The sequence below is a fragment of the Rhinichthys klamathensis genome, unplaced genomic scaffold, assembly GCF_029890125.1.
Source record: "Rhinichthys klamathensis goyatoka isolate OS25496 unplaced genomic scaffold, OSU_Roscu_1.1 h1tg000196l_1, whole genome shotgun sequence".
Taxonomy (NCBI): domain Eukaryota; kingdom Metazoa; phylum Chordata; class Actinopteri; order Cypriniformes; family Leuciscidae; genus Rhinichthys; species Rhinichthys klamathensis.
In genome coordinates this window covers 3,685,781-3,710,813 of record NW_026606722.1, presented here as the reverse complement: position 1 = coordinate 3,710,813, position 25,033 = coordinate 3,685,781, and the positions used below count along the sequence as shown (strand labels likewise).

The 25,033-nt window shown below is 41.8% G+C and overlaps 1 protein-coding gene across 1 annotated transcript; it reads left to right on the top strand.

The window, feature by feature from the left end:
* The first annotated feature begins 11,269 nt into the window (after positions 1–11,269).
* LOC130096076 (uncharacterized protein K02A2.6-like) lies at positions 11,270–15,437 on the top strand. The gene has a single exon (XM_056262717.1). The coding sequence runs from the start codon at positions 11,422–11,424 to the stop codon at positions 15,412–15,414; it is 3,993 nt and encodes a 1,330-aa protein (XP_056118692.1). The 5' UTR covers positions 11,270–11,421; the 3' UTR covers positions 15,415–15,437.
* The last annotated feature ends 9,596 nt before the right edge of the window (positions 15,438–25,033 follow it).

The window sequence follows — 25,033 nt, the reverse complement described above, 5'->3', positions numbered from 1 at the left end:
GCGCCGGAAAGCGCCGGAAGTGATCTCTCGCGCGTGTACGAAAAAAATTCAACGTTGTCTGTTGATATATCGAAATCGTCTTCCATTGCGATTTCCTGTATATCTAAATATGTTTAGATCTTCACAGTGAAAGGTAACACTTCCGAAATCTCTGTGTAAACAATGAGTGACGTACACGCGCGAGAGATCACTTCCGGCGCTTGCGCAAACCGAAGCGCCCGCACCCTCAGATCACTTGGACGTGGCTGTGTTTACAAGAGGTAAAAACGATATAAATACTGTTCATTTTCTCACACAAACCGCTCGTTTCGTGTCTTAGGCCATCAATGTGTACTTACATTTACGAGTCATTAAATCATGTTTAATTTGGACTTCTCTGTGCATGCTCTTTGAGGTGGTGACCATAGACCTGCATTATATGACTGACAGACAAAAACGGTTTGACCTAAAAATATCAAAATTGAAACTACTGCGGAACAAAGACACCTACATCTTGGATGCCCTAGGTAAGCTAACACATACCAAAAATTAACTTCAAAGTGAACTATCCCTTTAAGCAACAAGTATGTTGCCTTTACTTGGATGACCTAAACTAGTATGTTGCCAATACTCCCATCAGCCATAGCAATAAGGATGTTGTCAATACCCAAAATGCTTAAGCAGTAAACATGCATATGCCATGAATGACATGCCGTCTGAAGAAGTGAAAATTGAGATATCAAAATGGATCAGCTGCTTGCTTGTGGAGATTACCTTTTCAATCATCCTTTTCATTTTGAAATACGTCACAATACTGAAGTAATGTTGGTGGGAACTTCTGGGTCACGCAGAATTAAGCAACACATGTCATTAATACAGCTGGATGGTTCAATGCAACAGTGTGATGCTGATACTTAGATATATTTAGGCACAAATATGTAGGTTTGCATAAATTCCAATCATTAGACAAGTTATTTGTTGACACTGTGTACACTGTCACCTGTCAATGAGGTCATAACCTTGTTATACTTGGTTGTAGTTTACGGATGGAAATTAGCATTGTGCTAAATCCGGCGTATTTACGTCAACTTATATTGTATGTTCATTAATATGCACTGTCCCATCCAAATAAAAATAAAAATGAAATGAAACTTCTGTAGAAACCGAGAAAGGTTTTTTTTTTTTTTTTTACACTCTACCCCCAACACGACTAAGGCTGATAGAATGGTTAATGTCCTGATGTTAGCAGCATAAGTTGAGCACTGTAGATCCAATCTTATGGGGGAAGCATCACCCCAAGCTGGAGCAAGCAAGGACACATTGCAACAAACGTGTTGCTGTAGCCAATTTATCAGTGTAAGGGATGTATTGGGGGGGAAGCTTACACCCCTAGAGGCAGCAAAATCTGATACAACAAGCATGTTGTATAAATCACAGAACTATTGCTAAAACTAGTGTAGTTTGGCAGGGGAAGCTACACCCTACAGCAATAGCTCCAACTAGCGGCAACAAAATCTGATACAACAAGTTTGTTTGTATAACCCTAGGACTAGTATTAAAACTAGTGTAGTTTGGCAGGTGTGCTTTCTCATTCATGAACATGATTTTTGCTCCCATCGTACTGATTCCATCGGCTGTGGAGGTGAAGATGACGACTCCCATGATTCCACACTCCTTCACGGGATCATGAAGCTACGATGTTGTTATTGTTGAATAACAGACCTCTGCGGTGAATGTACCTACTGTGTATTTTGCACAAGTATGTTACCAATAATCTAGATAGCTTTAGCTTCAAACATGTGCTAACTTTAACACAGCATGTTGCAATAATCGGATAGAATAAAGAACGATAATTTTTCAATGCAACCAGATAAGCCTAAAACAACGCTTGATTACTACAGCATGTTGCTTAGGACAGTACGCAATAATACTAGAAGCCTAGTAATGAGCATATATTCGATAACATTTGCATTAGCAATGTTGCTGAAATGACAGCATATTGCTGATACCTGATTAGCTTAGCACAACATGTGACAATGACACCAGATATAAGCCTAAAACACAGCCATGTTCCGAATAACGACTGGGCTAAATAACCTTAAAAGTAAAACAACCATGTTTCCAATAGCAACTAACAGCTTTTAGAGCAAGCAGTTTCAATAGGCACTAGATAGCCTGTAGGACAAGCAGTGTTTCAATAACATATAGGTTAGATAGCCTTTAAAACAATAATTTATACAATACAGTTATCCCCTCTACTGACAACCAATTTGGTTTTAAACCAAAACATGGCACAGATATGGCCATATATTCCTTAAAGGAAATTGTTAATACGTATAGAGATAAGAACTCCTCAGTTTTAATGAGTTTTATTGATGCTTCAAAAGCGTTTGACCGCGTCAATCATTACAAGTTATTTGACAAAATGAGTAAGAGAGGTGTATCTAAATGTATTGTGAGAATTCTGTCCTACTGGTATGCCAACCAGTCTATGTTTATAAAATGGGGCCATTGTGTTTCTGCCCCTTTTGGGGTCAGGAACGGGGTCAGACAAGGTGGAATCCTCTCCCCTATTCTTTTTAACTTGTGTGTTGATGAGCTCTCTGTCTGCTTGAATTTGTGTAACACTGGGTGTATGATAGGTAACACTCTAGTGAATCATATTATGTATGCAGATGACCTTGTGGTCTTCAGTCCTAGCAGTGCTGGTCTTCAACAGCTTCTTAATGTTTGCTCTGACTATGGAACTGTTCATGACATAAAATTTAATACAGACAAGAGTGCGGTGATGATTTGTAGAACAAAGGAGGATAAATGTCAAATGTTTCCTCCTTTTAAATTGGCAGGTAATACCTTGATAGTTTTGAGCAAATATAAGTATATTGGGCATCTCATTACAGACCAGTTGAAGGATGACCTTGACGTTTATAGGCAATGCCGCTCTATATATGCTCAGGCGAATAGTTTGGCTCGTAAGTTTGGTGGGTGCACAGATGGAGTGAAAGTTGCTTTGTTCAGAGCTTACTGCACTCCTCTCCACAATGCCCACTTGTGGTCTAGTTTCAGCAAAGCTAGCTTGCATAAACTTCAGGTAGCTTACAACGATGGACTGAGAATTCTGCTGAGAAGACCACGCTGGTGTAGTGCCAGTGAGATGTTTGTGGCTGCAGGTGTTAATACTCTGCAAGCCACATTGAGAAATGTTATGTACAAATTTATATGTCGGCTGAATAACTCAGAGAATTATATAATTGTGGCATTGACCAATATCAAGTTTAGCACTACACGGTATAAGTCCAAGTTATGGAAGCATTGGTATAGTTGTCTCCTCTGAAGTTGTATTTGTTTTTTGTATTATATTGTATTGTATTGTGTGTACTGTCTTGTTTGTTTTATCTGGACCGGTGAGTCTGTAATAAAGTTTTATTATTATTATTAATACACTATAGCTTTAAGAACGCTGTGTTTCCATGAAACTGACTCAACTGAATGATTACTGTTTACTATGTCTTTTTAGAGCTGTGCCACAGCAGAAATTATTCCGTTTGCACCATGAATTGTTATTTCCTAACTATCACTTCAAGCTGCTTGAATCTGTTCTGCATAGTCCTAAAAGCACTGCATATGCAACGCGAGCAGTTGCCAATGACAACAGATAAGTAACGCACATTGCCAATATGATCGCATAAGCCAAGCAAGAGTATTTTACTGAAAACGACTAGATAAGCCCAAGCAACACGGATAGCATTAGCAACAAGCATGTTGCCAATACCCTGATAGCTTTTAGCTATTAGCTTAGCTTCGTGAAGACTTTCAGAGATGAATGGAGAGTGAATCACGTGTCAATAATGCAGCGATGCGAGCAGCAATGCAGACTGAGGCCACTCTAAATCATGCAGCTTATGATCAATGTGGTGAATCTCGTGTTCAAGTTCACAAACTTGAATGAATCTGAGGTTAAATCCTTGTGGGGAATGAATTCTTCTCGCTAAATTCCCGATTGCACGATTCCTTGTGAGATGATGCGGTTTGCCTGCCGCATTTCACCATTTAATTAGCTCCCGAGAAACGCGATAGCTGCTGATAATACTGAAGGAGTGTATACTATACAGTGATAGGCATCGTATTCCTATAAGTAGTTTCTCAAACAACCATGTAGGAAGACTCATCATGGCCATATTCCAGGATGACAATGTCAAGATGCATCAGGCTTAAATTGTGAAAGAATGGTTGGGAGGGAGCATGAAGAATAATGTTCACATTTTCATCATTGGCACCTCTGAGTCCAGACCTTAACTTCATTGAAAGTCTTTGGGATGTGCTGGAGGAGACTTTACAGAGTGCTGGACTCTTGCATTGCCTATTGTTTTCATTGTTTTGAATACTATATAGGCCTATCGGACATACTAATATAGTTGGCATAATGTTTTTCACATACTATATAGTAGGGAGGTATTCGATTTCGGATGCAGTGCATGGGATTCACAAATGCGATAAATTAAATTAATTGTTCACCCAAAAATCAAATTTCTGTCTTAATTTACTTTTAAGAGATGTTCTGTGATTGTGTCTATTTTATCTATTGTATTTTCATCTGATTATGTTGGTTGTTCTGTTCCAGTGTTCTATGCATTATATGCCTTTTTTATAAATAAATACGAACTGCTGCATTAAAATCCAGCCTTTTGATTTGACCTTGCTTCAACCACATGCTGACATTACTCTGCCTCTTACAAATGAGTATGAATTTTGACACACTCTCATGACAATTCATAACGTTTTAGCGAATTGGTGACAAATTCATATGAGTTTGTACAATCTCATTCATAAGTTTTTATACAATCTGCTTACACCCCAGTGTAGTTGTGTAGTGTATAGTTGAACCTTTTGTTTTAACAATAATAAATAGTAGCCTACCTCAAGGCACTGTTCCATCAATCCTGAAACATGCAGTAGTGAATCCACTTCAGATCCTTATATTTTGGATAACTCGCCCAATTTCAAAATTACCATTTTTATCGAAAGTAATAGAAAAAGGTCTTCTTTCTCTAAAAACTACTTTTATGGTGCTTGGTATTGTATGTTGTTTTTGGGGGTTGGTAGAGCTGTCTGGACATTCTGCTAAATATCTCCTTTTCTGTTCCACGGATGTGATAGAACGACTTGAGGATGATCAAATGACAACATTTTTAGGTAAACTGATCCAATTAATTCTGTACCACATCTTTGAACTTCAATTTTAATTGTATATGAAAATGATTCTTTACCCCAAACATAACTCTCCAACATGCATGTATGATGTTTAAAATCCATCTGCAAACATTTGACAATCATATCAAGTTTCACAGAAAATACTGAATAAACCAACAGTTTTTCTTTAGTTGAGAAATTGATATGGACATTTTCCAAAATAATGATTTTAGGTTAAAATGTACATATTTCTCTGTTTTTAGAAACTATAGGTGATGATACACAGGGTAACTTTTTGAACAATGTTGCTGGGCAATGTTGCCGTCAACTGGCAACCAGATGAGACACAGGGCCCACGACCGACCTAAAGTATCCAGATAGAAATGTATTGCCCATTTTCAATGGGAAAGTGCCCAAGCAACAATCGCTCGGCAAGATTGCCCAGCAACATTACTCAATGCCCAGTGTATCATCACCTTATGACTGGCCACAATTTATTTTAGATGTTCCACCATTTCCAATGGAACTCCGTGTCACAAATGATTGTTTTAAGTTGAATATCCTTCCTTATAGGAATGTATGCACAATAATTAGCCAATGATAAAATGTGAAAATATTTATTATGCATTTGGCAAATGCTTTCAATCATTCATGTACATTCATGTTCTGCCCACTAGCATGTTTTTATGATTTTTCTGGCTCTGTCACTTTCATACAATCTACATCAAACTTGTGGCCAGAGAAGTTATCCACATCTCTCCAGCAATAACTTGTTCACATAGACCTACTAGAACCAATTGTACTCTCTGCTGACTCTTCATCCCTCCTTCCCTCTGTCCTCCGTCATACACCCCATTGAGTTCGGGCGCTTGGCTCATTAACAAAGTCCTCAACCTCCGTCTGTTCATCCTGCTGATGACGGCACTCTCCCCTTTGAAGATCTTTCTCTTGTCTATTTTTTTTACTAGATTATCTCTTTAAAACACACTCACTCTCCCTTGTTATTAAACACTACTGTATTTAGATTGTTTTTTTTTAAATGCCGTTATATTAAAGCCAAGGGAAAATGCAATAAAACATTGACACGTTCGTAGAATTGTTTTAATCTCCTTTATAATGCAAATGAAAAGTGTGCATATACTGTAAATTGTAAATAGGATTACATAGACATTGGATGTTTGATTGCTCTTGACTTAATTAATTGGTGCAAATCATGTACTTTACTGTTATGTGTGAATGATTCTAATATACAACAAAACTTTATTAAATAAACAAAGAAATGGCCAGACAACAAATAAAGATTTAAGCAAATGTGTGTGATATTTGAAGTAAGATTATGCTCCATTAAACCATGTATGGTCTTGTACAACACGTTTATTTATAACAGCAAACTAATTTGTCTCTAATTGGTGAAATTTCATGGCAGTGCAAACATGTTTAAATCTATTCATAGCTCATTATGATATATTACCACATTAGCATTCAAGGTGCAGCAGCATAACTTAAGAGACATCAAAATAAGCATCTTGTGTGAAGAGCATGTCAGGTGGTGTTTATCGGCACTATGTGGTGTCTCTCACAAAGTCTCCCTCTGTCTCTCACCTTTCTCTCAGTTGGCTGAAATTTACATGAGGGTATTTTCAAAGAGATAACAGTTACTATGACAACCCAACTACATCACATCACACCACTTTATTCTTCAGCAACTGATGTGCCGTGTGTTCGTTTTTGTGTGCCGCATTGTATTGGTTTACACAGGAGTTAAAGGGATAGTTTCCCCCAAAATGAAAATCCACCATCATTTTCTCATCCTCATGTCTTTTAAAACCTGCATGACTTTCCTTCTTTTGTTGAACACATACAGCTGCTCCGTCATATAATGAGTAAATTATGAACTTGACTGCAAGCTAAAAAAATGAATAAACCTAAATTTAATTCTTGAGAAAAAAAGTCTACTTTTAGTCTACATTTAATTGAATGTGCACTTGTAGTGTACTTCAAAACTTAAAAAAAAACTGTTCTTTCAGATAATACATTAATGAAATAAAAGACCTTAAAGGTATTGTAGGTAGAAATTTTATAAAAAACTTTTTTCCAAATTTGTTTCAACTTTCTATATATATCAATGCATAATTAAAATGTAAGTACTCTGATAAAAAGAGTATAAAAATTGAGTGACTCTACACCGTTTAATCTGCACTAAACACAGCTCATTTCCTTCCGGGACGAAACAAAGGATTGGCTTAGGCGACTGTCACTCTCTCGCAACCATGGCAACCACCCTTTTGCCACACAGGACCTGCCCACTTGCACGTATCCGTTTGATTTGAGGAATTCAAGAGGCAGGAACCTAGGAATAGCAAAACAATGGCAGAGAAAGACCAATCAAAATTCACATATGCAGTTTGCGAAGGCAAACCAGCCAAAAAAGGAAGAGACTAACGTTACTAGAAAAGGTAATGAACAAAAAGTCTTTGGATAAACAACGATCTATCTGTCCTCGAGCTGACGATGCGGTACTTGTCTCTGGAGAGTGATTATCAGATAGTCCTCATCAGAGTCAACAATGCTTTCATCATGGAAACTCTTACATTCAGAACACCATATATATGAATGTTACACGAAATTCATCTTAATCACAGTGTAAATGATGGCAATGGAAAAACGTGTATCATGCAACCTGTTTTAAGCTTTGCCTTATAGATAACTAGCTCGTTAGCGAATCAATAAATATATATTTTAAACTTTACCGATATCAATATACTAGCTTGATAGTGAGTACAAAAATACATCTTATTTGTTTATCTTCATAATGATAAAGTTAGATTTTTTTATTACATGTGATTCTGACATGATGTCACTACATGCACTGCGCTCCTTCCTCTCCGCTCGTCTCAGGTAAATAATGCGTCTTCAGCTCAGCGGTCGGAGTCGCGAGTTCATGTGTTTTGGGGGCGTGGCTTTGGAAGGTGCCCAGAAGGGAGGGGGTGGAGTGAATGGAAATAATGAGCTGTCTTTAAAACAGTTGTGAGAAGTCTACAGACATTCGATTTTTATACTTTCTTTTTCAGAGTACTTACATTTTAATTATGCATTGATATAACAGAAAGTTTAAACAAATTTGGAAAAGAGTTTCTTGCCTACAATACCTTTAAGTGTACCTAAAGAGAGTAAACTTTCATAACTATAATAATAATAATAATAATAATGACTTTATTGAGGACTCAAAATGGAAGGTCCATAGTACAAAAAAAGAAAAAATGACAATAGTTACAACATAGCAATAAATATACAGTACATAGAAATAAAAGGTCAATAACTTTCACTTGTAATATACAAACAGGAACGCCAATGTCTCCACAGTCTAGCCACAGCTAAAGCTTGTATAATTCTATTTTCAGAGACAGACATTCTACCCATGTATCGAAAAATAAGATTTCTTATTAAGGCAGAACAGGTAGGCACACCAACACTAACAAACATTTGACTAGCACTACACCATCTTGGTTGTTTTAAAAGCAGTCTCATGCCATCATTATACGCTACATTCAGTCTCTGCATGTTCTTTTTGCTGTAAGACCGCCACAAGCGGGCAGTAAACAGTGGAGTACAGAATGCTTTGAATAAGGCTACCTTAACATAAGCATGCCAAATTTACGTGCAAGCACATTAGCCTGAGCATATATTTTGCGATATGATGGCCAAGATATTTAATCTCATCACACACTTTAAGGGCAGTACCAGATAAAAAGAAATCAGGGAATACTAATTTCCTGTCCTCTTTACTTCTAGCAATCATGATATTGATCTTACTTGCATTATATTTCATATCAAAATCCGCACCGTACTGAGAGCAAACCTTCAACAGTTGTTGTAACCCAGCACTATATATGCAAATGATTACCAAATTATCTGCATACATAAGGTGATTAGTGAGAGTATTGCCTATCATACATCCTGTATTACATTTATTTAATTGTTGTGACAAGTCATCCATATACACGTTAAAAAAGAGAGAATAACAAAATACCATCCTGACGAACTCCGTCACCAACAGTAAATGGTTCTCATACAGACATCCCCACCCCCTCCCCCCATTTTCATGGTTTACACAATCAAATGCATTAGAGGCATCTATAAAACACATACAAGTTGTGGAATTCTGGCCTTTATAATGATCTAAAATTTCCTTTAAGGCAAATATACTCATATCTGTACCGTGTTGACGTTTAAAACCAAATTGGTTGTCAGACGTAAGAATATACTGTTCCAACCTGTTAAGAAGAATTCTCTCCAACACTTTGGATACAATGCTAGCTATAGGTCTATAATTGTCCATGCTGCCTATTTTGCCAGTTTTGTCTTTAATGACGGACACTAATAAAACAGGCAAGATAGATTCAGGCAGAATCCCATCAACTAGGAAACCTGTCATACAAATAGCAAACAGGGGAACAAGTTTCTTGCTTGCATATTTTAGATGTTCAGCGGTTATTTTATCGGTCCCACACACTTTATTGTCATCTAATCCCAATACTGCAGATTGTACCTCTTCTGAATTAATAACCACATTTTCATCATTGTCAATACATTGTCAATACAACAACATTTTCAAAACATTGTCTCAAAAGTATTCCTCCCAATACAGTTAAACAGCTCATGTAATGTTGTCGCTACATCTGGCAAATTACATGTGAGCCACTGACACCCTCAATATTTGAGGGCAAAGACATTTTAATACTGTTCATGGCTCTAACCTCTTTCCAAAAGTCATTATAACTTCTGTTATGCATCTTCCATGCCAAAGAGTCTGACCTCATCGAGTTCTTATTCTTTTTTTATAAATCTTAGTGCATATTTAAAATTTGCATTTGCCCGTTTCTTCTCTTCAAATAAAGGGCCCTGTCTATCCCTACCGGACTCTATGCAGTCTTTAAATGCACACCGAGCTTTGGCATGAAGTTCTGCTACATGCTCGTTCCAACCAGGCTTGATGCTACATGCCATTCGCTGAGGTTTATAAAAATGCCTACTGGCAATATTAAGTGTTCCCACAATTGACCTTTCGCCGGCCCCTCCCCCAAAACGGCCATTGTCCAATCACACATCATAGCAACCGTTACTATGTGAGCAGGTCCGTCAAACATTGACTCCAAGCAAGATGGTGAAGCGGTGCGCCCACGGCCGATAGATTGTCTGGAGTACCCCGATAGATACCCCGATAGATTGTCTGGAGGAGTTGTGTTCTTTCCGTTTCCAAAGCCGAAAACACAACGTGAGCGGTGCCTACAATGGATAAAAACAGTGTGGACGGCCCCACTCCCAGTTAAATGTGTCGAACATGGTTGACTCGCGTGCAGCGCGCGTGAGACTGAGACACTGAGATTAGTCAAAGAAACATGGAGAAAGCAGATCAAGAGGATCCACAAAGGAATTACGTTTTCTAAAGGGTTGTTGTTAACATGATATTCTCGGGGGAATATGAGCAGCAGTCAGCAGTGCAGCACCCGTAGACTACAGTTTAGAGGAGTGCACGTTCGCAACGGGGAAAGCATGAAGCTTACTTGACAACATCAGTTCATATATCAATATCGTAACGAATAGAAATAACCTTAAATAATGTATGGTTATCTGCATCTTTCCATCTCTTATGTATAGTTACTTTTTAAACACGAAAATCGCATTCAGCATGACACGCAAGTGGTTGCCGTGGTAATGAACAACCTGCTTGTTAAAGCGAATGTATAACTTAATCCTGTATCTGAGGCAAAATTACTAAATATGCAGCGCGAGTTATATATTTCTAACTCCAAACAATTAGCCACTGAACCAGCTTATAAAATCTTCTTCAAGGCTGTGCTGGTTGCATTTGAGGTAAGTTACAGGTCATGGGGTTTCTCAGATTTCGCTTGAGACCGGTATAAGCATTCGCCTCTGTTGCAAAGGGACTAGTTGCTTTGTAGGCCGGGGTGGAACCCGGAACCTTTGTTTGTTATTGTGTTTCCCCCGGTCCTGGTTAAGCGGTTGCTCACCGGTTGTTAATGTATGTGTTGTTGCCGTTTTGCAAGCCGCTGTTCTGTACTTGCTGCTGAGTTTTAGTAAAGACGATAAACAGCAATGTCTGCGTGCATCTTTAAATACTCGGGTTACCACACTGGCGACGAGGATTAAAACCGATATTAACCAAGCCACGGTCCCAGTACGTCAGCCGGTTCGGCAGCAAAGAAGTTGGCGCATAAGTAAACAAAAGCTATGGCTGCTACTGTCGGCTCGCTCAGTGAGTTCTCGGAGAAGGATGGTGACTGGGTGGAGTATGTCGAGAGACTAGAGCACTTTTTCCTGGCTAATGACATTGTGGATGAGGAGAAACAACGATCAATCCTCCTGAGTGTGTGCGGGGCTAAAACATACAGATTGATCCGAAATCTTGCAACGCCGCAGAAACCGGGAGAGATCGGGTTTAAAGAAATTGTGGAGATGGTGCAAAATCACCTCAACCCCATGCCCTCGGTGATTGTGCAGCGCTTCAAGTTTCACACGCATTCACGCAAGCCAGGAGTGACAGTGGCGGAGTTCGTGGCGGAGCTGAGGCAGCTATCCGAGCACTGTGAGTTCAGGGCAGTGCTGGAGGACATGTTGCGGGACAGGTTAGTCTGTGGAATTAACGATGACGTCATACAGCGCCGCTTATTGGGTGAAGCCACACTGACTTTCAAAAAGGCTTTAGACATTGCCCTAGCCATGGAGACGGCGGCAAACAACACGATTGACATAAAAAATGCAGGCGGAGGGACGCTATCAGATACTGCCCATTTTGTAGCAAAAGAAGGCAAAAGTAGTTCAGGAAAACCCACAGAGTGTTATTGTTGTGGGGGTCCGCATTTTGCGAATGACTGTGGCTTTAAAGACGCCGTTTGCCATAATTGCCAGAAAAGGGGGCATATTGCAAAAAAGTGCAGGGGTGCTAAAACTAAACAGACAAAAGGATGGGGAAAAGCACCTAAGCCCAACACACATCACCTGCAGAGTGAGGATTTTGAGGAGCAGTGCTCATTCAACATGTTTAATATCCGTGGCCAGCCCCGGGCTCAGCCCATATACGCAACAATTAAGATAAATGGCAAAGAGCTGAACATGGAAGTGGACACTGGGGCCTCAGCTTCAGTAATCAGTCAAACCACATTCAACAGGTTGTGGAGCTCAGGGGGTGCACCGGCAGTGGAAGAGACGAGTATTAGGCTCAGAACGTATACGGGTGAGTGCATTCCACTCGCGGGGGCTATCAAGGTGGACATTGTATATCAGGAACAGCAGGCCGCGATGACACTGCTTGTGGTTGAGGGGGAGGGACCGAGCTTGTTGGGGCGGGATCTCCTCCAGAAAATTCACCTGAATTGGGGACAGATCTGGGGTGAAATCAAACATACCACTGTGGTACAGGACATCATAGGGAAATATGCTGATGTCTTTAAAGAGGAACTGGGTACCCTCCGAGGAACCACAGTTAAACTGTGTGTTGAGCCCAAAAAACAACCGCGTTTCTTCAAACCGCGAACAGTACCATATGCCATGAAAGCAAAGGTGGAGGCGGAGTTGGAAAGGCTGCAAAGGGCAGGGGTGATCGAGCCCGTGGAGTTTTCTGACTGGGCAGCCCCAATAGTGCCAGTAGTGAAGGAGGACGGGGAAGTGCGCATATGTGGGGATTACAAAATGACCATTAATCAGGCCTCACAGCTCGACGCCTACCCCCTACCGCGAGTGGAGGACCTATTTGCTACACTAGCAGGTGGAAAAACATTCACTAAACTAGACATGAGTCACGCATATCAGCAACTTTTGCTGGATGAAGACTCTAAGCAATATGTGACTATAAACACTCACAAGGGCCTATTCAAGTATAATCGCCTGGTGTTTGGCGTGGCCTCAAGCCCGGCTATTTTCCAACGCACCATGGACAATCTGTTTCAGAACATTCCCCAGGTTGCCGTCTACCTGGATGACATTCTCGTCACAGGGCAAACAGAAGAGGAACACCTGCAAAACCTTGACCTGGTGTTAAAGAGAATGTCTGAGGCGGGGCTGCGTCTGAAGTGCAGTAAGTGTGTTTTTCAAGCTCCTAGTGTCACATATCTGGGCCATCGGATTTCAGCTCAGGGCTTGTCTCCAGTCGAAGACAAAGTGAGAGCAATTAAGGAAGCTCCAACACCAAAGGACGTTGCAGAGCTCAGGTCGTTCCTGGGTCTAGTGAACTATTATGGGAAGTTTTTACCAGACCTCTCGACCGTGCTGGCCCCACTCTACCAGCTGCTACACAAAGGCTGTGTGTGGAGATGGCAGCAGGATCAGGACGACGCTTTCCAGCACGTAAAGGGACTGTTACACTCAACACGACTGCTGGTACATTTTGACCCAGACAAGGAGGTCATTCTATCGTGTGATGCCTCCCCGTATGGACTGGGGGCAGTTCTTTCGCACCACATGGAGGATGGAAGTGAAAAGCCAATCAGCTATGTGTCACGTACTCTTGCTGCTGCAGAAAAGGGGTACTCGCAATTAGAGAAGGAGGGCCTGGCGGTTGTTTTTGCAGTAAAGCGTTTCCACCACTACCTGTTCGGCCGCCCTTTTACCATCTTCACAGACCATAAATCTCTAATGGGTCTGTTCAGTGAGACAAAGGGCATTCCACCCATGGCCTCAGCAAGAATACAGCGCTGGGCATTAACCCTGTCAGCATACCAGTATAGCATAGAGTACAAGGCGGGTAGCGACAATGCAAATGCTGATGCTTTTAGCCGTCTGCCTCTCCCAGACACACCACACCACACAGGCTTTCCCCCAGAGACTGTTTTTCTGATGGACAGACTGTCACAGGCTCCAGTGACAGCCAAGCAAATAAAGCTGTGGACTGAAAGAGACCCAGTGTTGTCGCAGGTGAAGAGGTGGGTGATGCAGGGGTGGCCTGCCACTGTGGAACAGGAGGGGTTCAAACCTTACGTCAAGCGCAAACTTGAATTAAGTGTCCTTGATGGCTGTCTCCTCTGGGGTTCCAGGGTGATTGTCCCACCTCCAGGGCGGGCTCAAGTGATGGATGAGCTACATGAGGCCCACCCCGGGGTTTCCCGTATGAAAAGTCTCGCCAGATCATTTGTGTGGTGGCCTGGGATGGACAGTGCTTTGGAAGAAAAGGTGAAGGTATGTTCTCAGTGTCAAAACAACCTGAAGATGCCAGCGGCAGCGCCACTACACCCATGGCAGTGGCCTGGCCGTCCGTGGTCCAGACTTCACCTGGATTTTGCTGGCCCATTTATGGGTCGGATGTTTTTATTGCTGGTGGACGCGCACTCCAAGTGGCTCGAGGCACAGATCATGGCAAATATCACTGCACCTACTACTACAGACACGCTGAGAAGCATTTTCGCAACACATGGGCTGCCAGACACAATTGTGACAGACAACGGGCCCACTTTCACCAGTGAGGTTTTCAAGGAGTTTATGAATAGAAACGGGATTCGCCATGTCTGCACTGCCCCCTATCATCCCGCGTCCAACGGCTTGGCAGAGTGGGCTGTGGAGACTTTCAAAGAGGGGCTGCGGAAGATGTCAGGACAATCTCTGGAAACCAAGCTCGCACGCTTCCTGTTTCAATACAGGATTACTCCACACACAACTACTGGAGTGTCTCCAGCTGAGATGTTGCTGGGGAGGAGACCAAAGTCTCATCTAGACCTCCTCCAGCCAGACATCAGAGCAAGGGTTGCCAGGCATCAGGAGGAACAAAAAGCAAGGCGGGACCAACATGCCAAAGAGAGACATTTTCACCCAGGGGACAGTGTGTATGTCAAGAACTTTGCCATAGGTTCACCCTGGTTGCCAGGGGTTATCCACCGCCAGACAGGGCCAGTATCTTTTGTTGTGGATTTATGTGATGGTAGGCAGGTACGCAGGCACCAAGATCACTTGCGGGTCCGCCATGATGGGGAGGGAAGAGTTCTCACGGGGTTTCATGCAAAGACAGTGGGGGCGGCTCTGCAGAGGCCGTGCCAGTCGCTCCAGGGCACGTGGAAATGTCACATGAGGGTCTGTCTGGGCCCTCAGAGGAGGCACCTGATGAATTGTCGGAGCAGGCAGCTACGGGTGACCCTACTCAGAGCCTACCTGGGGGACCAGAGCCTGCCTCCAGTTCGGAGGACACCATTCCTGAGCTTAGGAGATCTAAGAGACAACACAAGCCTCCAAACAGACTGACATGTTGAGCTATAGATACAAACATTAAATATCCCTCATAAAAGAGTGTTGTTGGTTTAACAAAAATTTGATGTTCATTTTGTTACCAATGTTTCTCCTGGTAGAGAGGTACTTATCTTTCAGTGTGTGTATTAATGTTTTATGTTTGCACTTAAAGAGGGAGAAGTGTTGCAAAGGGACTAGTTGCTTTGTAGGCCGGGGTGGAACCCGGAACCTTTGTTTGTTATTGTGTTTCCCCCGGTCCTGGTTAAGCGGTTGCTCACCGGTTGTTGATGTATGTGTTGTTGCCGTTTTGCAAGCCGCTGTTCTGTACTTGCTGCTGAGTTTTAGTAAAGACGATAAACAGCAATGTCTGCGTGCATCTTTAAATACTCGGGTTACCACAGCCTCGATAGTAGTCGTGTCTCCTTCATTGCGTATTTTTATATTTTGAATATATACCTCCACTGCATACTGTAACCCCTTGTGCCTCGATCTGGAGGATATCGCGGAGGTATTGCTCCAAAAAAGGTCACTGACCCGCACGGGTATACCTCTTCCCGTCATGGCAATCTGTCGCGCTGGTCGTGTTTGACCATTTGTTTGACGGGCGTAGTAACAATAACTAGGGGGCGTGGCTTTTGCGAACGGTCAATTGAGTCATATAAAACACATAGATCTTTACTGTTGTGAATTCTTACAATTAATATCACCACATCTTATGGCGTCTTTGGGCAATGCAATGTTTCCCAGCAACCCATCAGTCCTAACATGATACTAGTCTAGTCTTCCTGTGTTATGCTATTAGCCAATGGTAAGTTTTTAACATTTAAAGACAGTGAAAACGGTATATGATCGGCAATGGGAAAATCATAATGAATCATCATAGAATCCAAAGAAGCGTGTGCATCAGTTGTACATACACAATGATCTAACCATGAGGTGGTATGCCATGCCTCACTGATGTAAGTATAACTATTATTAGGCAAAAGGACCTTGCTTGACAGTATTAATCCAGTGTCAGTGCAAAAATGCATTAAGTGATTAGCAAACAGAGAGTTTGCATCAAAAATATCAGCATTCATGTCTCTTACAACAAAAATACAGGTTGAGGCATTATCCTGAATAAAAGAGCCAACAAATGCTAATCTATTTAAATATTCCGCTTCATTTTTGGTAACACTCATACGGAGTGTATATATTCAAGATAATAAACTTTGTATCATGACAATTAAACTCGATACCAACAGCCCAATCCACACCCAATCTTACCACTGATATTAGTGAATCATAGTTCTTATTCCAGAGGATAGCCACTCCCACCATTGACAATTTTAGTACTTAGATCAGTGGTAGATTCCCCTGCCCCATAATATCCATTATGTAATGTATTTAGACCCTCCAGATCCTGTTTAGCTAAAAAAGTCTCTTGAATACACACATCACAATTGTCAAGAAGCTTATCAACCGACGTGACTTATCCCCTGCACTATGCCCGAGACACAGGACACAGGCCACGCACAATATATGACCCAACCCGAAACTTCATATTAGGCCTTTTATAATAACTGCGCTGTGCTCACTTGCCCATTGTCTTGAGTCATAGTAATCACCAAATTGTGACCACCAGAAGCGACCGCAGCTGCTTGTTCTTGTCGCTGGCCTCCAGTGTCTCCCTCCGCTCCATGCCCTCCATCAGCTGACATGAGGCGGGGCAGACGAGATTCATAGTGAGGCCGAACATAAACTCCTGCTGGCCAAAGTTGTGGATTTTACATTTCCTTTACTTCATTGCATTCAGCCAAGGCATGAAACGAGCTGAACCTGTTTCTTGACGATACAATCTTCCGACACTTGACTGATCTGCCCAGTTTTTTTTGACAGATAGTTACATAAGTTGTCAGCTTCAAGATCAGGAGCAAATCTAGTGGCAAACACACCCACCAGCTTGGTTTTGACCACTTTAATATTACTCCCATCACCGGTTCCAACTGTTCCGATCTGCTTTCTCTCCCTTCTCGCTGGTTCACGAGTGTTATAGGGTTTTAGCTGTTTATGCCCCGCAACAGCATTCGCGATATTCTGCATCTGTTTTAATCGTCGACCATCTTTTACAACCATGCTCCATTTAGGTGACTGTGATTGTGTTTGTGGAGGCATATTCAGTTCTGCGGTTCCCGGTGGGGTGCCTAAAGCCTATATTTCCTAACATACTCAAGTACCCTTTTAAACATTACTTTAAAGTACATTTTAAATCATTATGCTTTATTCATATTTTGTTTTGCTCTAAGAACTACACTTATTTTGATGTATTGATTAACATACTGCATGTAAAGTTCTAGACTATAATTTTAAATGCAGTGTGTGTTATTTTATATCAGTGTTGTTGTACTCGAGACTCGGACTCGGTCTCGAGACCATATTTTAATGGTATTGGTCTTGTCTTGAGGGCATTTTTACTTGGTATTGACTCGTACTCGAACATATTAGGACTCGGACTTATTCCCGAGTACACTCGAGTCCCATTCAAAATATTTCATGTTTATTACTGTATGTTAATATTTTCTTTAAATTGTTGTTTGATTGACACGTCCAGTGATTGGGGACTTTCTTGTGCGCAACTGCGCATGACTTGAGACTAACGTTAGCGCAAAGGCAGCAGGACTCAGGTCAGAATGTCACGTGGAGCCTCTAGCTCTTATATGTGTTGAAAAAGTTTGCTACATCATCTATTATTCAGTTTGCATATAAGAGCCACAAAGAGTTCATATGCAGTAAGACTCTAAAAAAGAAACATTCTGCGAAATGTAAATTCTGCGGTACATCAATTACCAAAGCAAAGGGAACAACTTCCAATTTTCATCGACATGTGGAGCGAAAGCACAAAGAAAGGTAAGATTAAAGGGTTACTTCACCTCTGGAAAGATGAATGTGTATTTAAAATGGGTCATTTATGCTAGAAGAAATGTGCAATTATCTTTGAATTTGGAGCTTTCTAGACTGAGAAAAGCCAGAAAATGTATTTTTGGCTTATGTGGATGAAAGACAACAACTCCCAGAATGCACTTGCTTCGCTGCCTTAGGAGACCATGCCTACCGGTAACAGATTGCAGTAGTTAAACAACAAGTCTAGGCTACTAGTGAGTCTCCGTGATGAGTCTGCCCGGGATTTCGAGATCGCCCAAAATGTCCGGGATTCGGCTTTTGCGTTCTACAGTCGCCATTAATTATGTTTACTGTGGGGAGCAGGACGAGTGAGGGCCGCGGGAGAACGGGGCGAGGCCGGTGGCGTGATTAACGTTACCGATGAGCGACACCTGTGAGACGCATCGGTCTCGTATCTCTCACGGAGGAGCGGGAATTTTCTTAGCAATGCTACCGATCACTTGTTTAGCGTTCATGTAAACACGACATTCAGATTCACCAATCGGAATGAATTCAGTTAGATTGAAACAAAAGGTGTGCATGTAAACAATGAATGGCGACTGCAGAAAGCAAAAGCTGAATCCCGGACATTTTGCACGATCTCGACATCGGACATGTCCGGGAAAAAGAGGATGAGTGGTAACCCCTACTACTCAGCTTTCTACTAAGTTACTCAGCTTTCTCCACAGAACAAGAGCCTGCTAGCTTAGCTTCCAAAAAAGATGGCTGACACTATGTGTACATACTGTGAGTGAGATCACACCCTTTATGGGCGGGTTGAGAACATGTGGGACAGCCCCTACTACTGACTGTAGTCTTTAGCCTCTGGCCAAAAAATCCTCCGATGACGCAAAATGACGATTTTTGCGTCATCGGAGGATTTTTTACAGACAAAAAATACATAAATCTCGTCTCAGGGGGATATGAGGGTGGAAAGCACGGTAATTTGAAAATACTACAGGTTTTCTACTAATAAAAAGCTTAATGCTAAATCCTGAAGTTTCCCTTTAAGAACTCATAATTTGTGTATGCATAACATTTCAGCATTTTGACAGCTAATGCTTAGTTCGGTGTAGAAGTCTGCAAGGGACTATTTATTCCTGCGTTCCAGCCAGGTTCTCTCCCACACCCGTGACCCGCCCGCTCTCGCTTCTATTTTACGCTGTGTCCACCTGCCATACGCCTGTAGTGATCCCGCTTTCCAGAAAGTCAAATGCTACATTATTTGTTTCAACTGTGTTATTTTAATAGATTTACTGTTTACAACGTAGGACAAAAGTGTCACAGAGAAAACCAAATCTCGTTTAATTAAATAATAAAATGAATACAGATACGATGACTGATGACTCTTGTGCACGCCCTCCGTAGCTACGTAGAACGTTAATCAGATTGAGTTCTAATGTTGTTTGTGGATTTTCCACAGTTCTATTGGATCATATGGGCTTATTAGCTTAAACACTGGTTTACTAAAAAGGTTTTTGACTAGTGTGTAGATTGTATTTTTACACTGCATTAAAACTCACCATGCAGTGAGATGAAAGCATTAGATCATCCGCTGCTGTTACACAAAGTGATGAGATGATGGCGCTAAAACACAGAGTGGCTGAACAAAGAACCCTTAACAGTAAACAATAGGGTCGGACTCCAACCTCTCTGGTCTCAGTCTCGGTCTCGACTCGGACTCAACCCTCTATTGTCTCGGTCTCGACTCTACCTCAACCATCTATGGTCTCGGTCTCGACTCTGCCTCAATCCTCTATGGTCTCGGTCTCGACTCAGACTCAACCCTCCTCTATGGTCTAGGTCTAGGTCTCGACTCGGACTCAGCCCTCTCTGGTCTCCGTCTCGTTCTCGACTCGGACTCAACCCTCTATTGTCTCGGTCTCTGTCTCGACTCTGCCTCAACCCTCTATGGTCTCGGTCTCGGTCTCGACTCTGCCTCAAACCTCTATGGTCTCGTTCTCGACTCAGACTCAACCCTCCTCTATGGTCTAGGCTTCTCGGTCTCGACTCGGACTCAGCCCTCTCTGGTCTCGGTCTCGGTCTCGACTCTGCCTCAACCCTCTATGGTCTTGGTCTCGGACTCAACTCTCTATGGTCTTGGTCTCGACTCTGCCTCAATCCTCTATGGTCTCGGTCTCGTTCTCGACTCGGACTCAACCCTCTATTGTCTCGGTCTCGACTCTGCCTCAACCCTCTATGGTCTCGGTCTCAGACTCAACCCTCTATGGTCTCGGTCTCGACTCGGACTCAGCCCTCTGTGGTCTCGGTCTCGTTCTCGACTCTGAATCAACCCTCTATTGTCTCGGTCTCGGTCTCGACTCTGCCTCAACCCTCTATGGTCTCGGTCTCGACTCTGCCTCAACCCTCCTCTATGGTCTAGGTCTAGGTCTCGACTCGGACTCACCCCTCTCTGGTCTCCGTCTCATTCTCGACTCGGACTCAACCCTCTATTGTCTCGGTCTCGGTCTCGACTCTGCCTCAACCCTCTATGGTCTCGGTCTCGGTCTCTGTCTCGGTCTCGACTCTGCCTCAATCCTGTATGGTCTCGTTCTCGACTCAGACTCAACCCTCCTCTATGGTCTAGGCTTCTCGGTCTCGACTCGGACTCAGCCCTCTCTGGTCTCGGTCTCGGTCTCGTTCTCGACTCGGACTCAACCCTCTATTGTCTCGGTCTCGACTCTGCCTCAACCCTCTATGGTCTCGGTCTCGGACTCAACCCTCTATGGTCTTGGTCTCGACTCTGCCTCAATCCTCTATGGTCTCGGTCTCGACTCAGACTCAACCCTCCTCTATCGCCTCGGTCTCGACTCGGATCTCAGCCCTCTCTGGTCTCGGTCTCGTTCTCGACTCGGACTCAACCCTCTATGGTTTCGGTCTCGGCCTCGGCCTCGACTCGGACTCAGCCCTCTCTGGTCTCGGTCTCGTTCTCGACTCGGACTCAACCCTCTATGGTCTCGGTCTCGGTCTCGGACTCAGCCCTCTCTGGTCTCGGTCTCGTTCTCGACTCGGACTCAACCCTCTAAAGTCTCGACTCGACTCTAGGTCTCAACTCTGCCTCAACCCTCTATGGTCTCGGTCTCGGTCTCGACTCGGACTCAACCCTCTATGGTCTCGGTCTCGACTCGGACTCAATCCTCTACGGTCTCGGTCTCGACTCGGACTCAACCCTCCTCTATGGTCTCAGTCTCGACTCAGACTCAACCCTCTATGGTCTCGGTTTCGACTCGGACTCAACCCTCTCTGGTCTCGGTCTCGACTCGGACTCGGACTCAACCCTCTATGGTCTCAGTCTCGGTCTCGACTCGGACTCAACTGTCTATGGTCTCGGTCTCGACTCGGACTCAACCCTCTATGGTCCCGCTCTCGACTCAGTCTCAACCCTCTCTGGTCTCGGTCTCTGGTCACGAGTGAGCTGGTCTCGACTACAACACTGTTTTATATTACAATTAAAGTTAATATATTGCAAATGTGCTGAATTGCAACTAAATTATTACAATTGTGTGTGCTAAAGTGCACTTTCTTTTTCACAAGACTTGGAATATAGTGCACAAGGACTACTTTTATGATGTGTTTGATGGCAGCTCCCTGGTGTAACGCTTAATATCCAAAGATGAAGATATGCAAGGTAGTTCCAATGAGCAGCAAGGTTTGTTTTTAAAAAGACAAATAAAGATCCAAAAGTGTTCAAACACAACACAAAGAGCATACTAAGCACAAACAATTCCAGCCCCTAACAGAAGGCAATGAAAACTTAAATACTCAATGATAATGAACACAAATACAAACAGGAGTGATGATTAAATGAATTACCATGGCAACTAAGGACTGGTGGGAACAGAGGAACAAATAAAACAGGTAACTAAGGAAAACAAACTAAAAATCCATGAAAGCGAAAGTAGACACAGACAAAATGTGACACCTGAGGCCTGTTGCATGAAGCAAGTTGAACAAACTAGTTTCAGAGTAGGTCTAGAGTTGACAAATCCATATAAATCAAACTTGGTTTGATTTAATCCAATTTTAAAAGGCACAACATTGAAACGTTGACAGGCACTCACGTGCAGCAAAGTTTGCATTTATATTAGTGCTGTCAAACGATTAAAATATTTAATCGCGATTAATCACATTAATGTCATAGTTAACTTGCGATTAATCGCAATTAATCGCACATTTTTATCTATTCTAAATGTCTCTTGATTTATTTTTGTCCCATTATTTTTTCTCATTTTAATGCTCTTATCAACATGGAAAAGTGGATCGGCTTGCTTTGTGCAAATGTTTTTTATTGAAAACAACATTGGCATATACTGTGTTCAATTTCACACTAACATTCTCACTTGGAGCAAATAAGCTCTCACACAATGTAACACTGTCCATCAATAAAAGGGTGAAAGAAATTCTGACGAGGTCCTGATATTGACGAGGGGGCGGAGAATTCGCATCAGCTGTGTGTGTGTGTGCTTGGCCATCATCAAGTGGTATTTCAGACTGGACGCGCTGCGATAATGATAGCTCAGTTCACAACGACAAAACAAGCATAAACAAAACAAGCAGGTCTTGTCAATGGAACCATTTGGCAACTTTTTAAAAGTAAACTTTCCATTCAGAATCTTATTGGCATCCATTTCGACGTCTCGCGCTCTTCACCCACTCAAAACGTAACGTTAACCAACTATTTGGCCGGCTCGCAAGCCCAAACAAGTGTGTGCGGCGTGCCTGTTGTTTTGTTTCCAGTCTAGCTAGATCCGCTTGCGCTTTGGTCGACGAAGCAACAAAACGTCCTCGCGCGGCGCAAGCCATTGAAATGAATGGGTGCATGCCGCATCCTGTTGCAAAAGCTTGTGAAAAAAAAAACTACAAAGTTTGCAAGGCCAAAAAGACTGTTAATCGCGCAATAAAAAAAATGTACGCCGTTAAAATGGGTTTGCGTTAACGCCGTTAATAACGCGTTTAACTGACAGCCCTAATTTATATATATTTATATATATTTAAAAGCCAAGTTTAATATGAATTGTAAATTAATATAATAATTATATGAATATATTGCATTAATTATGCATAGTTACAGTTCATATAATATATAAGTAATAAGTATAAAATAAGTAATTCACAGCAAAAGATGGGCACTTCTGTCTTACAATAAACTGCTTTAATTTGGAGTGAGAGATACAGGGAAAGTGGCTTCATTGCATCAGATATATGTCACGTTGCTCACAGCTGATTGGTCCAGTTTTGGTCTGCTCTGAAGCATGTTAACCGTGTTGTGTAAATTACCATGTCAATGAACCTATCCACCTTCTTGAGCCCAAACAATTAGAGTTTGTTAAAACTAATCTCAGGGTAGCAACTGAAACAGGCCACTGGTTCCCATCTGCTTTTCATGTATAGAACAAATGTTAATTTATGTTCCACAAAGTCCTGGATGAAAGATTGGGAAAATGAGGGTGAGTAAATGATGACTTTGGGTGAATCTATTTAAGACAGTTATAGTAACAAATGGTCTTTTTTATCCTAGAAATAATAGTTGATCATGCACAATTCTTCTTAAATTTATGTCATAGCTCATCTAACATGGTTACATAAAAAAAAAAATCTAAACTTTGTTTATTTCAAGGTTTAATTACAGGACCTCAACTGTAGATTATAAAGTCTCAGCATTATAGCACATTTAATATCATATACTACAGTACTGTGGAATAGGCTACTGATTCTTGGTGAAATCCAGGTGGGCTTGCCTTGTAGTGTTTGCTTTCAGATCTGCTGCAGTCATAAACTGGGACTATGAACAACATCCAAGAGGACTGATACAAAAGATGAAGGAAAATCAGAGCAGTGCATTCAGCGCATAAAAGCAACAAGAACAAACAAACCGACATTAACCTCAGCTGACCACCAGCCTCGTTCAAACGGAACTTTTCCTGCCGCTCTGACCCCAATCCATCCAAAAAGCATCTGCACTGTCAGTTCAAATATTTATTTGTTGGAAGAATTGATGTTTTAGACAGGAAAATGCACTGTAAAAATGGAAAAGCTTTCCTGATATGAATCATCTATGTTCTTGACTTGCAACAACAGATTTTGCCATGTAACAATGACCTAATGTAGATTATAGCAAATTCTTATTTTCATTTACATGCCTGTAAACTGCTCAATATTATGTTCTTCATTTCATATTTCTTTTAAACCAGTTTTTTTAAGGTACAACAATAAAATACATCATCACTCCAAACAAGGACCAAATGAAACACAACAATGGTAACAATCAAACTATTTAGTTATTTCAGAGGAACAAGTGCATCCTGTCATCACAATAAGTTATTAAACATGACAGCAAAATCAACAACAACAGTGTAACTGAAGTACAGTCAAATAATGCACAGATATTAATTACTCATACATCATTGCATGGTGAAAAATGCATTAATTGAAATTAACCTTTAACCCCTTTTCTGTTTAGGCCTTTTTGAACAAAAAGCTATGCTTTGTTAAATCATTTAAAAAATGATTACAGCTTAATATATTAAAGTAAACAAAACAAACTGCAATAATAAAGTAATTATTTATTTATTGTGATCTAAGAATCATTAAAGAGTAGTTTCAGCTTACAATCATCAGTCTCATCAATTTTTCGACTTACAGTCTGGAGAGGAAAGATACTGCTGTGATGCAGCTGATTCGAGCCAGATTCAGCGTGTGACACCAGAGTTGTTAC